The sequence below is a fragment of the Lepidothrix coronata genome, unplaced genomic scaffold, assembly GCF_001604755.1.
Source record: "Lepidothrix coronata isolate B3197 unplaced genomic scaffold, Lepidothrix_coronata-1.0 Scaffold45, whole genome shotgun sequence".
In the NCBI taxonomy this organism is placed as follows: domain Eukaryota; kingdom Metazoa; phylum Chordata; class Aves; order Passeriformes; family Pipridae; genus Lepidothrix; species Lepidothrix coronata.
Window position 1 is genome coordinate 2,448,034 of NW_016690225.1, and position 17,933 is coordinate 2,465,966.

At 36.9% G+C, this 17,933-nt stretch overlaps 1 protein-coding gene across 7 annotated transcripts in view; it reads right to left on the reverse strand.

Moving 5' to 3' along the window:
• The window catches only part of CSMD1 (CUB and Sushi multiple domains 1), a 1,090,193-nt gene that overhangs the window by 94,806 nt on the left and 977,454 nt on the right, over positions 1-17,933 (reverse strand). For all 7 annotated transcript variants that reach the window (XM_017814555.1, XM_017814556.1, XM_017814554.1 and 4 more), the window contains 5 exons: positions 17,630-17,807; positions 16,072-16,217; positions 14,906-14,986; positions 14,636-14,749; positions 2,214-2,402 (listed from right to left, as the gene is read on the reverse strand). In XM_017814555.1, the coding sequence (XP_017670044.1) occupies positions 2,214-2,402; positions 14,636-14,749; positions 14,906-14,986; positions 16,072-16,217; positions 17,630-17,807 (708 nt within the window). The remainder of the gene's footprint in view (positions 1-2,213; positions 2,403-14,635; positions 14,750-14,905; positions 14,987-16,071; positions 16,218-17,629; positions 17,808-17,933) is intronic.

A 17,933-nucleotide genomic window follows, 5' to 3' on the forward strand; every position in this document is an offset into this window, starting at 1 on the left:
ATGACAGAATTTTTGTGGTTTAGTTCAGGGAGAAAAAAAGAACTTTTCTATATTAAATGAATGCTATTCCATGTGAATAGACTGAATGTAGTGTTTTCAAGTTCAAAATACTTTAATAACTGTTCATAGTACATTTATGGCTTCTCTGGTTTAGAATTCAGATGGATTTCTTGAAGGTATGACTTATAAGCAGGAATGTCTAACAGGTTTATTGGTCCTAGTTGAGCAGGGTGACCTCAGTGACTGGATGCCTATCCTGATCATCGTCCTGCTGCTGAAGCATCATAATTTACAGTGAAATCAGGTAGGTCCAGTCACTGTTGTGGTTTGCATTCCAAAGCTGCCTTATAAAGTAATCAGAGACATGTGCCTTAGCAAACATTATTTCTGTAAAATTTGTCTTTCCAATCTTTATACAGTTTCTGCATCAAGTTTGATGATGTAACTTAAGCTGGTTTAGATAGATCAGTGCAGTTCTACTAACCTAGATAAACTATACACTGTTTTGGACCACACAAGATCTCACAATATGACATATATTTGTTGCAAAATGCAGCAATACAGGGAAACGCCTCAGCTAGCTCTGAACGAGCTAGTTTGAGTTATAGCCATCAATGGAAGCAATATAGCCATATCAGCATTGCCTTCTGCCCCAACAAAGTCATCATGCTGAGGTGTAGAACTAATTAGTCCAGCAAAGCACATTGCTAATGTGGCCACAGGGACACAAGCATCTCTGCAAGGTACTGCAATGTGCCATATTTGACTATCAACTTGTTGAGAGCTAGCTCAGGAATCTCTACATGGCACTGTAATTGAGAGGTTTTAAATATGCCATTATCTTCCTCACTTAAGGTTGCTGGTAGGTGGTAGAAAAGATTACTTCTGTAAAGCTGCAGTAGAGATGAATTTGTAAGAATATAATTTCATGTCACGAAATGAAAATGCTTAAAAACATAGGAACTATGTTAATTCTCCTCTCAGATCTATTATTGATAGTGTGGTTTCATTACATTTAAATTCATAAGAAAGAAAACAAAAAAATACATCAGGCAAATTAATCAGTTTCAACAGTATTTTTCAAATGAAAACAAGTGATCAGACCACTAAAAAAATTCCAGGTATGCTACACAGTTTCTTGAGGTTAAATACAAAATAGAGTGGAGGAAAAGCTAGTCGTAATAGATTTCTTGCAGACTTCTTTCTGCAGTAACCTGGCATGGACCAACATACATGTTATGAAGAAAAAAATACGCTAATGAAGTGGCATTTTTAAAAGAAGTAAAAATATCGTGGGTTTTTACAGAATTTTGTTACCAAAAAGTGAAAACAATCTGATAATTTTCGACATTAAAAACTTATTATTTAAGAGAAATACTTGGAGCAAGATACTGAAAAAGGTATGTCCTTTTCATATTTTTCATGCTATGAAACTCCCATAGTGAATATTAATTGTTTCTATCATAATTATCATATATTCTTGGTTAATGAGCAATGATATGATAATGGTTTCCAAATGAATAAACATATATTTAAGAACAATCAGAAACTAGTTATCCTAATCAATCAGTGATAACAGAACAAGTGACAATAAATTCAGAATTCAGCAGAAAATAAGAATTAAGTAGGGCCCTTTGAGAGGTGATATTGTGAGTAGCACTAGAAACTGGATTTTTGTCATTTCTCTACTCTTTGTCTGAAAACAGATGGTTAAAAAATGTAACAGTGGTATATCAAACAGTGAATTGCACTGGTCTGCTATGCTACGGCGAAAGTAGACAGAATTTGAACCCAAATTTGAGTATTTAGACTCAATTAATTTTATTAATTTGTACAAATGGAATTATAAGCCCAAAATATTTCCTTACCAGAAATGGATCCTTACAGACCAGCATGTTAATTTCTCCTTTTAGACACCTCCCTACATTTCCCAGGAAACAGGAAATTGTGTGACTTTCATAGGGATGCTGCAGCTGTACTGCTCCTCCCTGACAATACCTAAGAACATTTAAAAGCTTCTTTGTCTTGAATACATCTATAAAAAATTTAATTGGCTAACAGATTTAGATTTAAGGCAAAATTAATAGAAATCCTGAACTGCTGTTTAAGTTTCAGATTTGTCACTGCATTATGTAACCAACAACTGGAAATCAAGACCCAGTTGACACAATATTTGGTCTTTTCTGATTAGATAGAATTTAAATCTCTCTTACCATCAAATACCTCCAGCTCATCAAATTGCTTTTCACTTTGAAACATTTCTACAAAAATGGAGATGTTATATCCTGGCTCAACCTTTATAGTCCAAGAACATGTCTGAGAGTTGGGATAGGTGCCTGGATAACCTGGACTGAGGATCACTCCTGATGATTCTGTACGGATTTCATTCGCTGGACATTGTGCTAAAAAGGACACAAAAGGAAGAACAACAAGAACAGCAATGAAATAAAGTGCTTCCTTTCTATGAAATGCATGCTTCAGGTTCAGTTTCCAAATGAAAACATGTTAAAACTATATTCTAGATGGAAGAAACAATAAAGTTCCCTATAGTACACACATAAACAGGACTGCTTTTGTAAACCTTAGGAAATAAGATACTAATTATAGTAAAACATTAATCCAGAAATACGTTAGAGCCCAAATGGTTTTCAGTCAAGGGATTCACATATGCTGGCGCGATCAAAACAGGTGAGGTAAAAGTCCTGGTAAAACTTTTTATTTGGAAACTGTATTCTATTTGCAGTCTTAAAAACATAACCCAGCTTCAAGAATTAAAACTGTTACATGAACATGACAATATACTGGAACATTCAATATATTGGAATATATTGGAATACCAATATATTGGAACACCAGATCATTTGAAAGATATGTGGTTTTAGCTAAGTGCTCATTTTGGACACAGAATGCTCCAAGTCATTCAAGACAGACCTTCTCAGAAACCACTTCTCCTGTGGAACTCAAAATAAACTCAGAACTCACAGTAAACTGTAGTTTCACCTAGTATTCACAGGCATTTATGATCTCGGAATATTGCAATGACTATACGATATTAAAATATTGTAAATTTTACATCCCAAATACCGGTTTTGATTAAGAAGTTCTTTTTTTGGTCACTGTTTTTCTTTAACATTTTGCCTGTCCTGCAGGACTGATTTTTTCATGCCTCTTTCGTGTTGAAGTCTGATACATTTTGTCCACGGTTTCATAAAAGATGTGCATTTTAACAATTTTTTTTGTAAGATTCACAAATATATCTTGACAGAGATGCATTCCTGGAAACTGTCTGGCACAGTACCCAGGTACTTGCATAAACATAACAGAGGAAAACATGATCAGAGAAAAATAGATTACAGGAGAAAACCCACACGTAAATATGAGAAACAAACATTAAAAACTGGACCATTTCCCTTAGAGGGCCGTTTGCAAAATTGGAGGTGAAATTTAGGTTTAGTAATAGATAAAAAATTTTTTCAGTCAGAGAGAAAAATGTCAACTTGTGCAAAGTAGGAATGTAATATTCAAGTGAGAAGAGGCAACCAAGAAGGAGGAACAAGATGTGGGCTGGGAAAGAAATGGTAAGCAAATAATTTTTCCGTGGCATGTATCCTTTTCTGATATCATTTGACAGCACTACCTGTAGCATACAATATCTCTAAGAGGTAAAGCCATTTTTCATAGAAGATCCTGAGAGGGGGAAAGCCTATGAGACAATGTTATATAAACTCATAGGAATTCTTTTCAGAATTTTAATCCATAGATAGTCTCTTAATGTAGGAATACCTGTCACAGCCAGCACGGCTTCGTGAGAGGAAAGTCCTGCTTATCAAACCTAATTTCCTTCTATGACAAGGTAACCCACCTAGTTGATCAGGAGAAGCCTGTTGATGTTCTCTTTTTGGATTTCAGCAAAGCTTTCAGTACTGTCTCTCACAGTACCCTTCTGCACAAAATGTCCAGCACACAGTTGGATAAACACATTATGTGATGGGTGAGGAATTGGCTCATGGGTCAAGCACAGAGGGTAACAGTGAATGGGGGAACATCAGACTTGTCAACAGTGGGGTTTCACAGGGCTCCATCTTGGGCCCTGTGCTCTTCAACATCTTCATGAATGACTTGGATGCAGGACTGGAAGGGATACTAAGCAAGTTTGCAGATGAAAAACCTGGGAGGAGCTGTTGACTCCCTCAAGGGCAGGAAGACCCTGCAGAGACCTCGAAAATTAAAGGGCAATCACCAACCATATGAAGTTAAACAAGGGAAAATGCCAGATTCCGCACCTGGGATGGGGCAAACCTGGATGTACGTACAGACTGGGGAATGACATGCTGGAAAGCAGTGCTGCAGAAAAGGATCTGGAGGTGCTAGTCACTGGCAGTTAAATATGTGTCAGCAGTGCCCTGGCAGCCAGGAGGGCCAACTTTGTCCTACATCAAGCAAAGCACCTCCAACTGGTTGAGGGAGGGGATTGTTCCACTCGGCTCTGCACTGCTGTAGCCTCACCTTGAATATCATGTGCAGTTCAGGCACTGCAATATAAGAAAGATATTCAGCTATTAGAGAGTGTCCAAAGGAGGGCAACAAAGATGGTGAAGGGCTTTGAGGGGAAGCTGTATGAGGAGCAGCTGAGGTCACTTGGTCTGTTCAGCCTGGAGAAAAGGAGACTGAGGGGAGACCTCATTGCAGTCTACAACTTCCTTGTGAGGGGAAGAGGAGGGGCAGGCACTGATCTCTTCTCTGTGGTGACCAGTGACAGGACCTGAGGGATTGGCCTGAAGTTGTGTCAGGAGAGGTTTAGGTTGGATATTAGAAAAAGGTTCTTCACCTAAAGGGTGATTGGGTGCTGGAATAGGCTCCCCAGGGAAGTGGTCATAGCATCAAGCCTGACAGAGTTCGAGAAGTGTTTGGACCAATATTCTTGGGCATGGTGTGACTCTTGGGAATGGTCCTTTGCAGAGCTAGGAGTTGGACTCGGTGATCCTTGTGGGTCCCTTCCAATTTGGCATATTCTGTGATTCTGTGATTATTTTTCATTGTCTCAAAATGAAACACGCTGTTATTCTGACTTCCTATATTGTTCAGAAGAAGACAAGAATAAAGTGCTCTCACTCAAGAATATGCAGAAAGTACAAGTAAACCAGCAAATTATCATAGAAAAACATTGAGCAGAAACATACTGTCAGATAAATAATAACTATTTTCCCTCAGTTAAGTAGATTAGACTTATTTCTGAGCAGAAGTCTGATTAGCAACATGAGATTTCCTGTCAGACATTGCAGTAAAAGTGCTCATCAGTGATGAAGAGTAGCTGACATGACATAGTTCCACAATCTGCTTTAACCCATAGTATCATTCTTTATGCTACAGGACTATTTCAAGAAAGAAAAAGGTGGCTTTTACGATCCAGTATTGGCTTCACTGGAACATTTGTTAAAATGTTGAAGTCTGCTGGAGCACCTTGAGGATTAAGAACTGATCTTCAAAGTCATAAATTAGTAGTATCCTGGAGAAATCAGTAATGCTGTCAGATTTTTCACAGCAAGACACAGTGATTCTTTTCAACACTGGTAAACTATCGCCTCTCTGGATAAACTATGCTTTAAGAAACAGCTACCATCAACTAAACATGACAAAAAAGTAGGTGCAAAGTGTCATTTGGAATGGGAAATGGGACTGTAGCAAGTACCTCCAGAATGTTTTTTGTAAATGTGCCATAGCTAAAAACTACCATCAGAGAAAGTAAGGATATAAATATCTTTTTTTGCCTGCTTTTCCTCAGCTTGTTAGGGAGTTAGGGAAACAACAATTGATCAAATTACTCATGAAACCAATTATTTAGTTGTCATTCAGATTTGAGGTCTGCAAACAAAATCTGAGTGTTACACACATACAGTCAAAACAAGACTAAAGCCTGGTGACCTCATTAAATGGAAAGCCTGATGGTACATATTATTCCAGAAAAGTTTATAGTTGGGTTAATTGAAAGGCTATTATCGCAGACTTTATACGGGTGGTCTTCCAGCTAAAATTCCACAGGTATCATTTCCAAAGAGATGCACTGTAAGTGTCTTCTTAAGGACAGTCTGCATGAACTTCTGTTTACTTACTCCATTAGCTGAAGTTTTCAGAATCTTGGATGTAGGATTGTCCACTAAGAATAAGATTCAAAATTACATTTTGAAAAGTCCGAGATTAGCTTACAGTGATCCCCAGAACATTGTCACAAAGTGTTGCATTAACTCAAGAAATTCACTGCAAGCATCTTAAAGAAATGGAGTCAGGGAAAGAAATGCAATGAAACCATAGAGGAAAGTCACCAATTCAGAGAAGTGAAAAATGTTAGTTTCCTTTGGGAAAAAAGAAATGTTATAGAACAGGAAGAAAGACAATCACACTCTGATAGCACAGACACATTGACTGTGAACATCTCAGAAACCTGTGGCAATGCTACAGATATGAACTGGTGAGAATCGTCTGCAAAAAGAAAAAGAGATAGGAATAGGAAACTGGGAGGAGTAGGGGGGAAGGATAAAAAACCCAAAGAAATTACTTTTCCTGTCTTTTTATTTCTCCTACTTCGCTCTTAGATCACTTATTTTTTCTTGTAAAGGACGCTAGAGACAAAAAGTGAGGGAAAGCGACAAGAAAATAGCGTATTTGCTAGGTTTGAAAAAATAACAACAAAAAAAATATATGTTTTTCAAAAGCAGGTAAAAGTTTTCAATAACGGAGAAAGACTGCTCCCAGCTTTCTCATTCCTCACAGCTGAATCTTAAGAAGGAATCTGAAACTAATTTATTCATCACAGGGGGAAATGTACCTTTTGCAGATATTTCCTCATGCCCTTCTCTCATTACTGAGCAAAAGTATGAAGCTGCTTTGTAATTAAGAACGTTTCTTTGGTGGATTAATATTAAAAATCAACAGCTCCCAGGTCAGAGAATTTCCTTGAACAAATAACCACATGAACACAACATAAGAAACAGATCAATGCAGGATTGCTGTAGGAATTCTTTCCTCCATATATTCTATTGTATTCACTTACTGGACTTCAGAACCTTACTAGGAAAACAATTCCCAAAAGGAAGAAGTACTGCTCACGTTAAAAAAAATGCACCTTTCTGATACAAATCAGTGCAAATAGTGATGCAAAGGATGAAAGGCGATATGGAATATTCCTCTGCAGTACTGATACAAACCCAGCATATTCCTAGATCAGAAGATTCAGTAAAATTGAAACTCTTATGTCCTTCTAACCTGTAAATAGCTCAGTATCTCTCTTGTGCTAGAGCAGAAATGACCAAATCTCCTTACACAATGAGCTATAGCTTTAAGTCTTCCTATGGCCAAGATTCACTTCCTACGGCTAAGATTGGACAAGAGGTCCCTTCCAATCTCAGCCATTCACAGGAGACAGACCACAGGGACTTATGAGTGCAGCAGTTCTGGAGTAGTTCAAGGACAGGGGAAGGCAGACAGTGTATTGCTCCTCTGCAGCCTGGGAAGCTGGCTGTATCAGAGGGTTATGTGGCAAATTGACAGTGTTCATCTTGGCAGCCTTTGCTGGCTTTTTCTGCACAATAGGGAATTACTCACCAACTCCCCCCCAGTATAGCTTAGCTGCTGATTACATAACAATCCCTAGGTGGAAGCTACACTTGAATATTTTATAAGACTTACATGGCTAAAGACATAAAATTGAGATACTGAGACAGTGAGACTGCTTCACCTTGCTTTGTAAAACAAAACATCCATTTTTTTAATAACATGAATAACTAATATCTATAATTTGAATAAAAATGAACTCCACAGTGTTATTTTCTTGGTATCATACACACAAGAGGTAGAAACAAAAACCGGCAATTTTGACTTTTTTGTTCTATAATATTAGCTCTTGCCTTTAGCATCATTAGCCTTTTGCAACTGGACATGTCTATCTCGTATTGGCCTTTTTAGCCACCAATGCGCTTGCAACAAACGTGGGTGTAGAGCCCTTCCCAAATCTTCGTTCACGAAGCCCAGCCATGATGATGATGATAAAAAAAAAGGGTATGCTAAATACAAGGTGCTTCGGATGAGGCAAACATATTTGTGTTGGTTTAGCTGAGACAGAGTTAGTTTTCCCCACAGCAGCCCTCACAGTGCTGTGCTTTGTATTGGTAGTTAGCAAGGGTTTGTTAACACATCAGAGTTGTGGCTACTGCTGAGCAGGGCTGGCACAGCATCATCCCTGTCTCTCCAACATAGCGACTCACATCCCCCCAGTAGTCTGGGGCTGAGCAAGATCTTGGAAGAAGGCATAGCCAGGACAGCTGAACCAAACTAACCAAAGGGATATTCCGTATGATATGACATCTGCTCAGCAATAAAAGCTAAAAGGAAAGAGAAGGAAGGGGGTACATTCATTATTTACAACAGCTACACATGCTGAAGCCCTGCTTCCTGAGAGGTGTCTGGACATCATTTGCTGATGGGAAGTAGAGAATAAAATATTTAGGTTTTTTCCTTTGCTTGTGCATGAGAACTTTCATTTTTGCTTTAGTAAACTGCCTTATCTTGACCTACGAGTTTTTATCCCTTGTATTTTCTTCCCCCTTCTTGCTGAGGAGGGAAGTGATAGAGTGGCTTGGTGAGTACCTGCCATCCAGCCAAGGTCAACCCACCACAATATTCCCCTGTTGATACTGTTTCTTCTATTTGTCAATCAATTAACATGTTAACATTATACTCTTCAGTATTGTATTAGATACTTTCTGGACTCTTCCGTCAGTTAAATTACAGGATGACTCAACATCTCTACACTTCTAGAATGTTAGGAATTGATGTGAAGTTTACCAATAAAGAAAATCTGAGCTGCAAAACAGAACTAGACAGTTGAGTGTCGCAATATATTTAATTATCATTTCTTTATAAGTATATCCCATGAATTTTAAAAATGGCTATTATAAAATAGTTTGGAATGATAACAGGAATAATTACTTTAAACCCCCCCCCCCAAAATACTTCTCTGCATATTGTAGGGCATAAGTAATCTATTTTGCATTCATTTTTAATAATATTGTTGCACATGTAAATTTCAAGTACTGTAATTTGTTAATTTGCATAGATTCATATATGAGACAATGCTTACAGAAGAACAACAGGAAATACTAACTATCTTATGCTGTACAGTCACATGTAACTACGGGCAGGGGGTGGTGTCACGAGAAGAGTAATTCTGCAGCATATCTCACATCATATCCTGGTTTCGAGACACAGATTACTTTAACTGGATTTTGGAGGAATCTGTTTCAGGTTTTTTGGGGAAGGCCTGACCATCTAATAGTACTTCTATTGTCTTCATCTTTGATTTTGCTTTTCATTCATAAATATTATCACCACAGTAGGACAATATTATCACACCACCTTTCAGACTTAAGTGTTTGAGCAGCTTAAAGATTATATTAGAGACTTCTACCTTATACTAAATGTCCATTATCTTTTTTACTAATATGTCAATTTTTGTGACCAGTATGGGAATACTTCTTGCTGTCACAATGTTCATCATGCTTTAATTTACATCTCTACATTTCCCTAACAGCAATTACAAAATGAAAGGAATTTGTCCCAAGAGGATATAAGGGTAGGATGAGAACAGGGGCTTCGAGCGTATAAACAGAAATCACAAATGTTCAACTACTGGCAAACATAAACTCATGCACATTGACAGCATGTTCTGTAGGGTGCCTGGGGCTCTGCACATTAGAAAACACCTGGCAAATTATCATACCACCAAGCATTCTGAGGAAGACCCTCCTCGGATAGACCAGATAGGAAGGGAAAGGGAGCTGTAAGAAAGCTGCAGTGTGGTGTGATTACAGCTGCTCTGGTGGTCGTTCGTTCACAATGATGTAGAAGTGGTCACAGAGACTCATTTTTCTTGCCTGTCAGATATGTCGTCAGACTTGCATATAGTATCCTAGAACCTGGCCTTCTATCATATAAATATATTTATTGCCTACTAAAATATAGTGGCACAGCTCAGGAAAATGGAAAGTTTTCTGGTATCTTTAAAGAATGTGAAGCTGATTTAAACAAGGACTATCTAAAAAATTGTAAGTGATGGGTAAAGTGCAGAAATACAAGAAGACAATCCAAAAATTAGCCTGAAATACAATGTGCAAATTCCATAGCAAGTAGCAATTTTTTTCAAGTCTATCAGGGTCAAATAGTGTTGTACAAGTACAGTTCCATACTGCATCATCTGAAAAGAAATAGAATTGGAAAGTGTATTGAGAAGGGTGGCAAGAACGATTAAAGGTATGACATATCCTCTGGTCTATAGAATCTTGTCATAAATATGGTGAATAGAGAACAACTTGTTACTGTTTTTTTTCTCCATAAAAACTGGAGGACTTGAAGTGAAAACAGTAGGTGTTAAGTTCAAAGCAGACAGAGAAATGACTTCACATATTACATAAATAAATTGTGCAACTGCTTGCACAAAACTTTGTGGATTTAATGCATTTACATGGGACTGAATAATTCCACTGAAGAAACAGCTTTATGGGATTTAAAATATAAAGAACATTGCTAGCCTAAGAGTGGCTTAGCTACAGTTGGATTGAGCCCTTAATTAACTGCATGCTTGCAATGATCTTCTGTCCTTCACTAGAAAATCATTACTGGCCATTGCTAGAGTCAGAACACTGGGTATTTTGTGTGGTATATGGAATTTTTGATCTGATTCAGAAATATATATTTCCCCCCTTCAGATATTTAGGCTTTCAGAATGCAACATGAGTACTTTCAAGTATTTATCTATAAGTAAACACTATAAAGATGGCCATTAAAAACATAACTTTTAGATTATCTACCAATATTTCATATGATCCAGAAGAAATCTTCATAAGTATAAACCAGGGTTTCATCATTAAACAGGAATTAAATTCAACTCTTATCTCCATAGCAATGCTGGAGAGGCTGGGATAGAAATAAACCCAAGTAATTCTATTTTCCAGAAAGGAAACTTGCATTTATTTAAAGATACAACTTGTCTGGAGAAAGGAAATCAGTTGCATTACAATTTATCTAAAGAAATTCCTCTCTTATGTCTGTCCAAAATAACCGTGCCAGAATCTTTAATGCCTACAATTGTATTGTCTTCTGTCTCTGAATCACTCAGATGGCACTTTTTTTTTGTTAGTTTTTTGGTGTCCTTCTTCCAACAAAGCTTTGGTATATTCACATTAAAAGAATGCATAACCAAAAAACATTAACAGGTGGTATTCTCCTCAGACAGAACTGTGTTATTTAATCTTTTTAATGAAAAAAAAACAAACAACAAAACCCAACATATGTACTAAAGATGTTCCTAAAAATCAATTAGAAACAACTTATAGAATAACAAAATTCTAGTAACTTTAATTCATAGGGTAATTTTGAATAACAATTAATAACAAATAGAAGAAAGGGAAGAAATTCACAAAATCCACAAAATCTGTGAGGGAAATACAGACCTGCTAGTATTCATCTATGTATTGGGTTTGCATGGAAAGGTTTTGGTAGTGAGAGGGTTGCAGGGGTGGCTTCCGGGAGAGGCTGTCAGGAGCTTCCTGTGTTTGACAGACATAGGGACCAGCCAGTTCCCAAGATGGACTAGCCACTGGCCAAGGCCAAGTCTATTAGCTACAGTGGCAGTATCTGTGTGATCCCACATTTAAGAAGGAAAAAAAAAAGCCCCACACAGCAGCAGGCACAAGAGAAGAGTAAGAATATGTGAGAGAAACAGCTCTGCAGATACCAAGGAGGGGGAGGTGCTGGAGCAGAGATTCCTCTGCAGTTTGTGATGACGACCACAGTGAAGCAGGATGTGTCCCTACAGCCCAAGAAGGTCCATGGTGGAGCTCATAGAATCATAGGATTGTTTTGGTTAGAAAAGACCTCTAAAATCATTGAGACCACTATTAGCCTAACACTGTCAAGTCCACCACTAAACCATATCCTTAAGTGCCACATCTACACATCTTTTAAATATCTCCAAAGATGATGATTCAGTCACTTCTCCAAGCAACTCATTCCGATCCTTTGCAAGCCTTTTGGTGAAGAAATTTTTCCCGATATCCAATTTAAACCTCCCATGGTGCAATTTCAGGCATTTTCTCTTGTCCTATTATTTGTTACCTGGGAAAAGAGACCGACCACCACCTCACCACTCCTTTCAGGTGGAAAGCAATAAGGCGTCCCCTCATTCTCCTTTTTTTTAGGCTAAGCACCAGTTCCCTCAGCCATTCCTCATAAGGTTTGTTCTCTAGACCTTTCACAAGCTTCATTCCTCTTCTTTGGAAATGCTGCAGATACCATCTGCAGCCTGTGTAGGACTCCAGGCTGGAGCAAGTGGATACTCAAAGGAGGCTGAGACCCCATGGGAAGCTGTCCTGGAGCAAACTTCTGGCAAGACATGCCCCATGGAGAGAAGAGCACATGCTGGAGCAGGTTTGCTAGCATGACTTGTGATCCCACAGGGGACCCACACTGGAGCAGTCTGCTCCTGAAGGACTGCGCCCCATAGAAGGCACCCACACTGGAGCAGTTCATGGAGAATGGCAGCCTATGGGAAGGACTCACCCTGGAGAAGTTTATGGAGGGCTTTCTGCTATGAAAGGGACTCCCATGCTAGAGCAGAGGAAGAGTTTGAGCAGTACCTCTGAGGAGGAAAGATCAGCAGATACAATGTGTGATGAATTGACCACAATCTCTATTCCCTGCTCCATCGTGCTACCAGGGAGGAGGTACTGAAAATCAGGAATGAAGCTGAGCCTAGGAAGAGGGGAGAAGTAGGGGGAAGGTGTTTTTAAGATTTGATTTTATTTTCTAGTTACCCTACTCTGATTTGATTGGTAATAAACTTGATTAATTTTCCCCAAATTGAGTCTGTTTTACCCTTGGCAATAATTGCTGACTGATCTCTCTTTTTATCTTGACCCACGAGCTTGTCGTTATATTTTGTCTCCTTGTCCAGCTGAGGAGGGGAGTGACAGTGTGGCTTTAGTGGTCACCTGACATCCAGCCAGGGTCAACCCACCACAGTCAACAATGTTTCAAATTGTTGCAAAGAAACAAGTATCAATATGGTCAGAGAAAGCCACGAGTTTGCACAGCATCTGCAAGAATTGTTGGAAATAATCTGAGTTTTATAGATGGCTAATCATTTTCAGAAGCTCCTAATATCTCTGCAGATTTTACAATAATTGTTCAGTTTACTTTAGGCTTTCATTTTTCATTGACACTCTAATTGACACAGTCAAGAGTTAACTTACTACTGTTACTGTCAACTAAAAATTGAAGTCTGGATTTGCAGTACAATCATCTTATTAAAATATAATTGGATCAGAGAAATACATTGATTGAAGAAAAGGAAAAAAAATAAGTATTGAGTTCTTTGATCAGAAAGATACAGAAATACACAATTTTCTCATTACTTTGTTTTATGGTGAGGGTCTTGAAGTGAATAATGACTCTTTTTCCATCCAAAACAAAGACATGGAGTCCCTGTCTCTGAATCCATTACAGATCCCAGCTAATTGTATGCACAGATTAAGAAAGGGGAGGTAAAAACCCCCACTTTACTCAGGTATGGGTGGTCATGTGGAAAAAATTCTTATAGGTGCATAAAATATGGCAATAATAAACTAATATACCTTGTACTATTGAATCCTTCATTAATTTTTAAATCATGGAAATAGAGAATAAGGGTAACAGGAAGGAAGATAAACAGCTCTTAATAAAGCATCACAATGATTGCTGTGTTTCCAGCATTACCTCTTGAGCATATGGATGTTTTTATCTTATGCTACAGAAGATGCTCCATCCATAATTATCTACAATAGATCAAAACTAAGCCTGGATAATACAATATGAGTATTAGAACTTCTGTTCACTTTTTTAATTCCTTAAAATTTTAATGATGGCATCTCATCAGTAACTTTTATTTTCCAAAAAAAATTTTGAGTTACTTTAGGACAAAATTCTACAAATGCTTTCTCGATCACTTTTTCATCATTTCAAAACCTTTTTTTATCTGCTATTTAAAAAACAAGCAAAATAAAATAAAAAAAAAAAACAAAGAACATCTGTTGAAAAACAAATTTTGAAGGACATAGTACAAATTTCCAAGATCAACTTTTCCATGAAGATGAAAAAATTCTGTATGAATACATATCTAAACATCATTCATGTTTTTTTAAGTCCTTGTTTGAAATACCATGTCACCATATTTTTGAAAGCACAGAGAAAAGATTCTCATTTCATTTTGAAAGCTTAATTTAAATTTATTTTTTTAAAATTCTTCAACAGTTTAAAGAAATCTTTGGTTTGATAAGAAGCGATATAAAATATGTTAAATGATTTTTAGAAATCAATGTTTCATTAATGGTGGAGTTAAATAGTTAAAACCACTTTTCTTTTGATTCTAAAGCATGTATGTGCCTGTGCAATATTCTTAACGACCAATATATGACAATGTGTGCACTGCTTAGATATTAAAGAAATAAATGGAAAATTTTCTTTTAAACATTAATGAAAAGGCCATGCCTAAAAATCTTTCTGTAGGATGCATACTAATGATATACAGACCATGCAAGCATATATATACCTTCACAAGTTGGAGAGGATCCTTCAAACTGCAACTGTGTATTCAGTTTGCAGGTTAATATATCTTGTCCAACAAGGGTGAAACCAGGATGGCACCTGTACTTCACAAAATCTCCTGGAAAAATTATTGACAAAAAGAAGTTAAACCTCAAAAATCCTTCAAACAGAAGTATATCAAAATCTCAGGTGGAAGACGAAATATATTAATAGCTTAGTTTATTTAGAATTCAAATGAAAACAGAAGAAAGAAAAAGAAATACCATTTTTTTACCTATTTCAAAATCATCATCTTCTGTAAACAAATCTGCATGTGGAACTGTGGGTGGAGGTTGGCACTTCCTCAGCTGATAAGCTGCAAATTAAAGTAAAAAAAATAAACTGATGTGTTAAGGACTATTTTACAGAAAATTCATTTAATAGTCATACTTCCCAAATTCACAGAGCTCCACTAAACCTCACAGTCTCTCAGTTACAACATTTTCCAAGTTAAATGTCATGACATCACATGAGGGTGGAACAGGTTACCCAGAGAAATTGTGGATCCCTGGAAGTGTACAAGTCCAGGCTGGATAAGGTTTTGAGAAACCTGGTCTAGTAGAAAGTGTTCCTACCCATGAAAGGGGGGTTGGAAGTAAATGATCATTAAGGTGCCTTCAAATGTAAACCATTCTATGATTATATGATTCTTTAAAGCAAAATTTCTACTCTTCAAATTTGTTTCAATACCTTGTGAGCAATCTCATAAGGAAAGTGACCACTAGCTGAAGACATTTCTGGATTAAAAAATCCAAATGAAGTAGAATACCTACAAAATTTAAGTTTGTGATCAGAGTGTACATACTAAAGAAAAACTCTCCCCTCCATGGAACTAATTTCCTGGACAACTTGATAGTCCTATCCACTTTAGTTTTTGCTTCTCAGGTAAGTGCTTTAGGTGACCATTCATCATGACCTTCTTTTAGGAGAAAACCACAGACAAGAAAACCATTTGAGACTCTAACAATTCTGTAAGGATTTGCAAATTTGAACAAAGTATTTTGCTGGATATCAGTCTTAGAGCTGTTGTTCAGTCCTACCATAGCATCCCAGAAATCTCTCTGACCATAAGCCCTAGGCACGGTCAGCTGGGGAAGAATTTTGTTAGAGAATGTTAAATGCTAACTAATAAATAGGCCAAAGTAATTAAAAAGGTAAAAGCTTAATATTATATAGTGACAATTAACATTAAATATAGAACACAGTTTATTCAAAGCCACAAATTAACATTCTTAAGGTTATTTAATGTGTGGTTTTAAAAACTATTTTTTACTGTTATTTAAAAAAAAATAGCAAATCCACGAATCCTGGTAAATCAGTAAACCACAAAGTTAAGAAATATTTTCAAAAATCACTAATTGACTGTGGTAAATAAATGTTAAGTCTGTAAAGCAAACCAACCATGAAAATTGAGGACAAAGAATCCTCCTGTTGAAAAATCACTGTGAAATTTGAGGAGGACTTGATTGGTGGAACTATAAGCTGTTTCCAGAGCTGTGTTCCCACTGAAAACTCCTAGCTGAGGAGAATTATGGTCAGGACCATCCCTAGGAAGTGAAACATAAAAAAGTTAGCTGAAGAACCACTGTTTTTAGCATTTAAATTAACAGTCTCTTTTTTCTGGAGAGCAGGTTAAATTTTTGTAACAAATTTTTTTTTAATGATTTAAAATCAGTTTGTTTTCTTTTTATTTCTAGTAACACAGAATACTCTTTCCATCTTAAAAGGATTATATTTTTTGAGAGACTGGCAGCTTTCCAATAGTTTTTGTATTTACACGGGGAAGAAATTTAGTGGTTGACTGAAATTTCAGTGTGTGTTCTCATCAAAAATTCTCATGTACACATCAGCCAAAGCCCCCTCCCACAAAAAAATCTAGAAAACTCTAGTAATGTTGTCATGTTTCTAACATTTTTTACCCAAATCCTACAAGTCTTCAACTTATGACTGATACATACAGAGTTGTGGAAATTTCAAGTTACTCTTGCCTTTTAAATTAATCCCAAAGATGCCAAAGAGGACAACCTATGATGCATTTTAGGCTTGGGTTTATAGGTGGTGGAAATACCAGAGGCAGCCCAATGGCAGTTCAGAAACAGTTATGCATCTCTATAAACTGTCTGAAAAAAATTCATCACTAGGTCTAGGAATAGCGAAGTAGCTGGGAGACGGGAGCAGCTGACTCACACACGAATGAGTTAAATCCTATATTCTGTGCAAACTGTCCTTTTTCTGAACTCTCTGTAGCATATATGAGAAATAAGTCACTTTGCACCTTATGTGGGGTAAGGACCAGGATTAGACAGAGATGAGAAGGTGTCTAACATATTCAGCATTATTTATGCCTATTCTTCTTATGCAAGAATTTAGACAGCCCTGAGACCTCTTTCTTCAGCTGAGGTCACAAGCTGGGATGGGTTTGGGTAGAAAGAAGTACAAGGTCATAAAAAGGGAACATACAATATGAAGCTTAAAGACATGGAGGTACAAGGCATGAAATCCTGGGTTAGAAAAGTTAAAGAGTGTGCCTATCAAACATATTGAAATATAAAGAAAATTTAAGAAAATCTTAATATCCAAATTAGTTAATATCTAAAGATGTCAAAAAGTTTTGCTACGACTAGCATATATTGCCTGATATGTTCATGGAACTTGTAATTGAACATAGTGCAGATTATTACACCACTTTGACCTAACACGGCCTCAACTCAGAAAAGAGAGAGGTCAAACAAGAGCTGATTGATAAATGAGTTTGAGTTTCAAAGGGCTTTTGGAACAATAATCTTAAATGAGTTCAGATAGTGATAAATAATATTTTTTTCCATATAATCTTACAACTTGTTTTATGCTATTTTTCAGCACACATGCCAACATAAAGAGCAATACTAAGAAAAGCTGTAGCTTGGGAGAGTGAGATCAATCAGAAAAAAAATCACTTCTATTTTGAGAAATTGCATACCAAACTGCAATGTAGTCATTCACAGGTTCAGTTTGGAGTAAGGTAAAGTTGATATAAATCCCATGGCCTGGAGGTACAATTATTAACCAAGTACAGTCTTTGGAATTTGGGTATTCATCTGGAAATCCTGGGGAATAAACTGTACCATTCTGAGCAGTTACATTATAGCCACAAGGAGCTGAAAAGAAAACAAATGAAAAAAAATTAGTAGGAGAAAGTATTTTTTTATATTACAAATGCAATATCAAAATGCTATCAGAATGTAAAAGCTCACAAGACAAGACAATCTAAGTATTAATGTCAG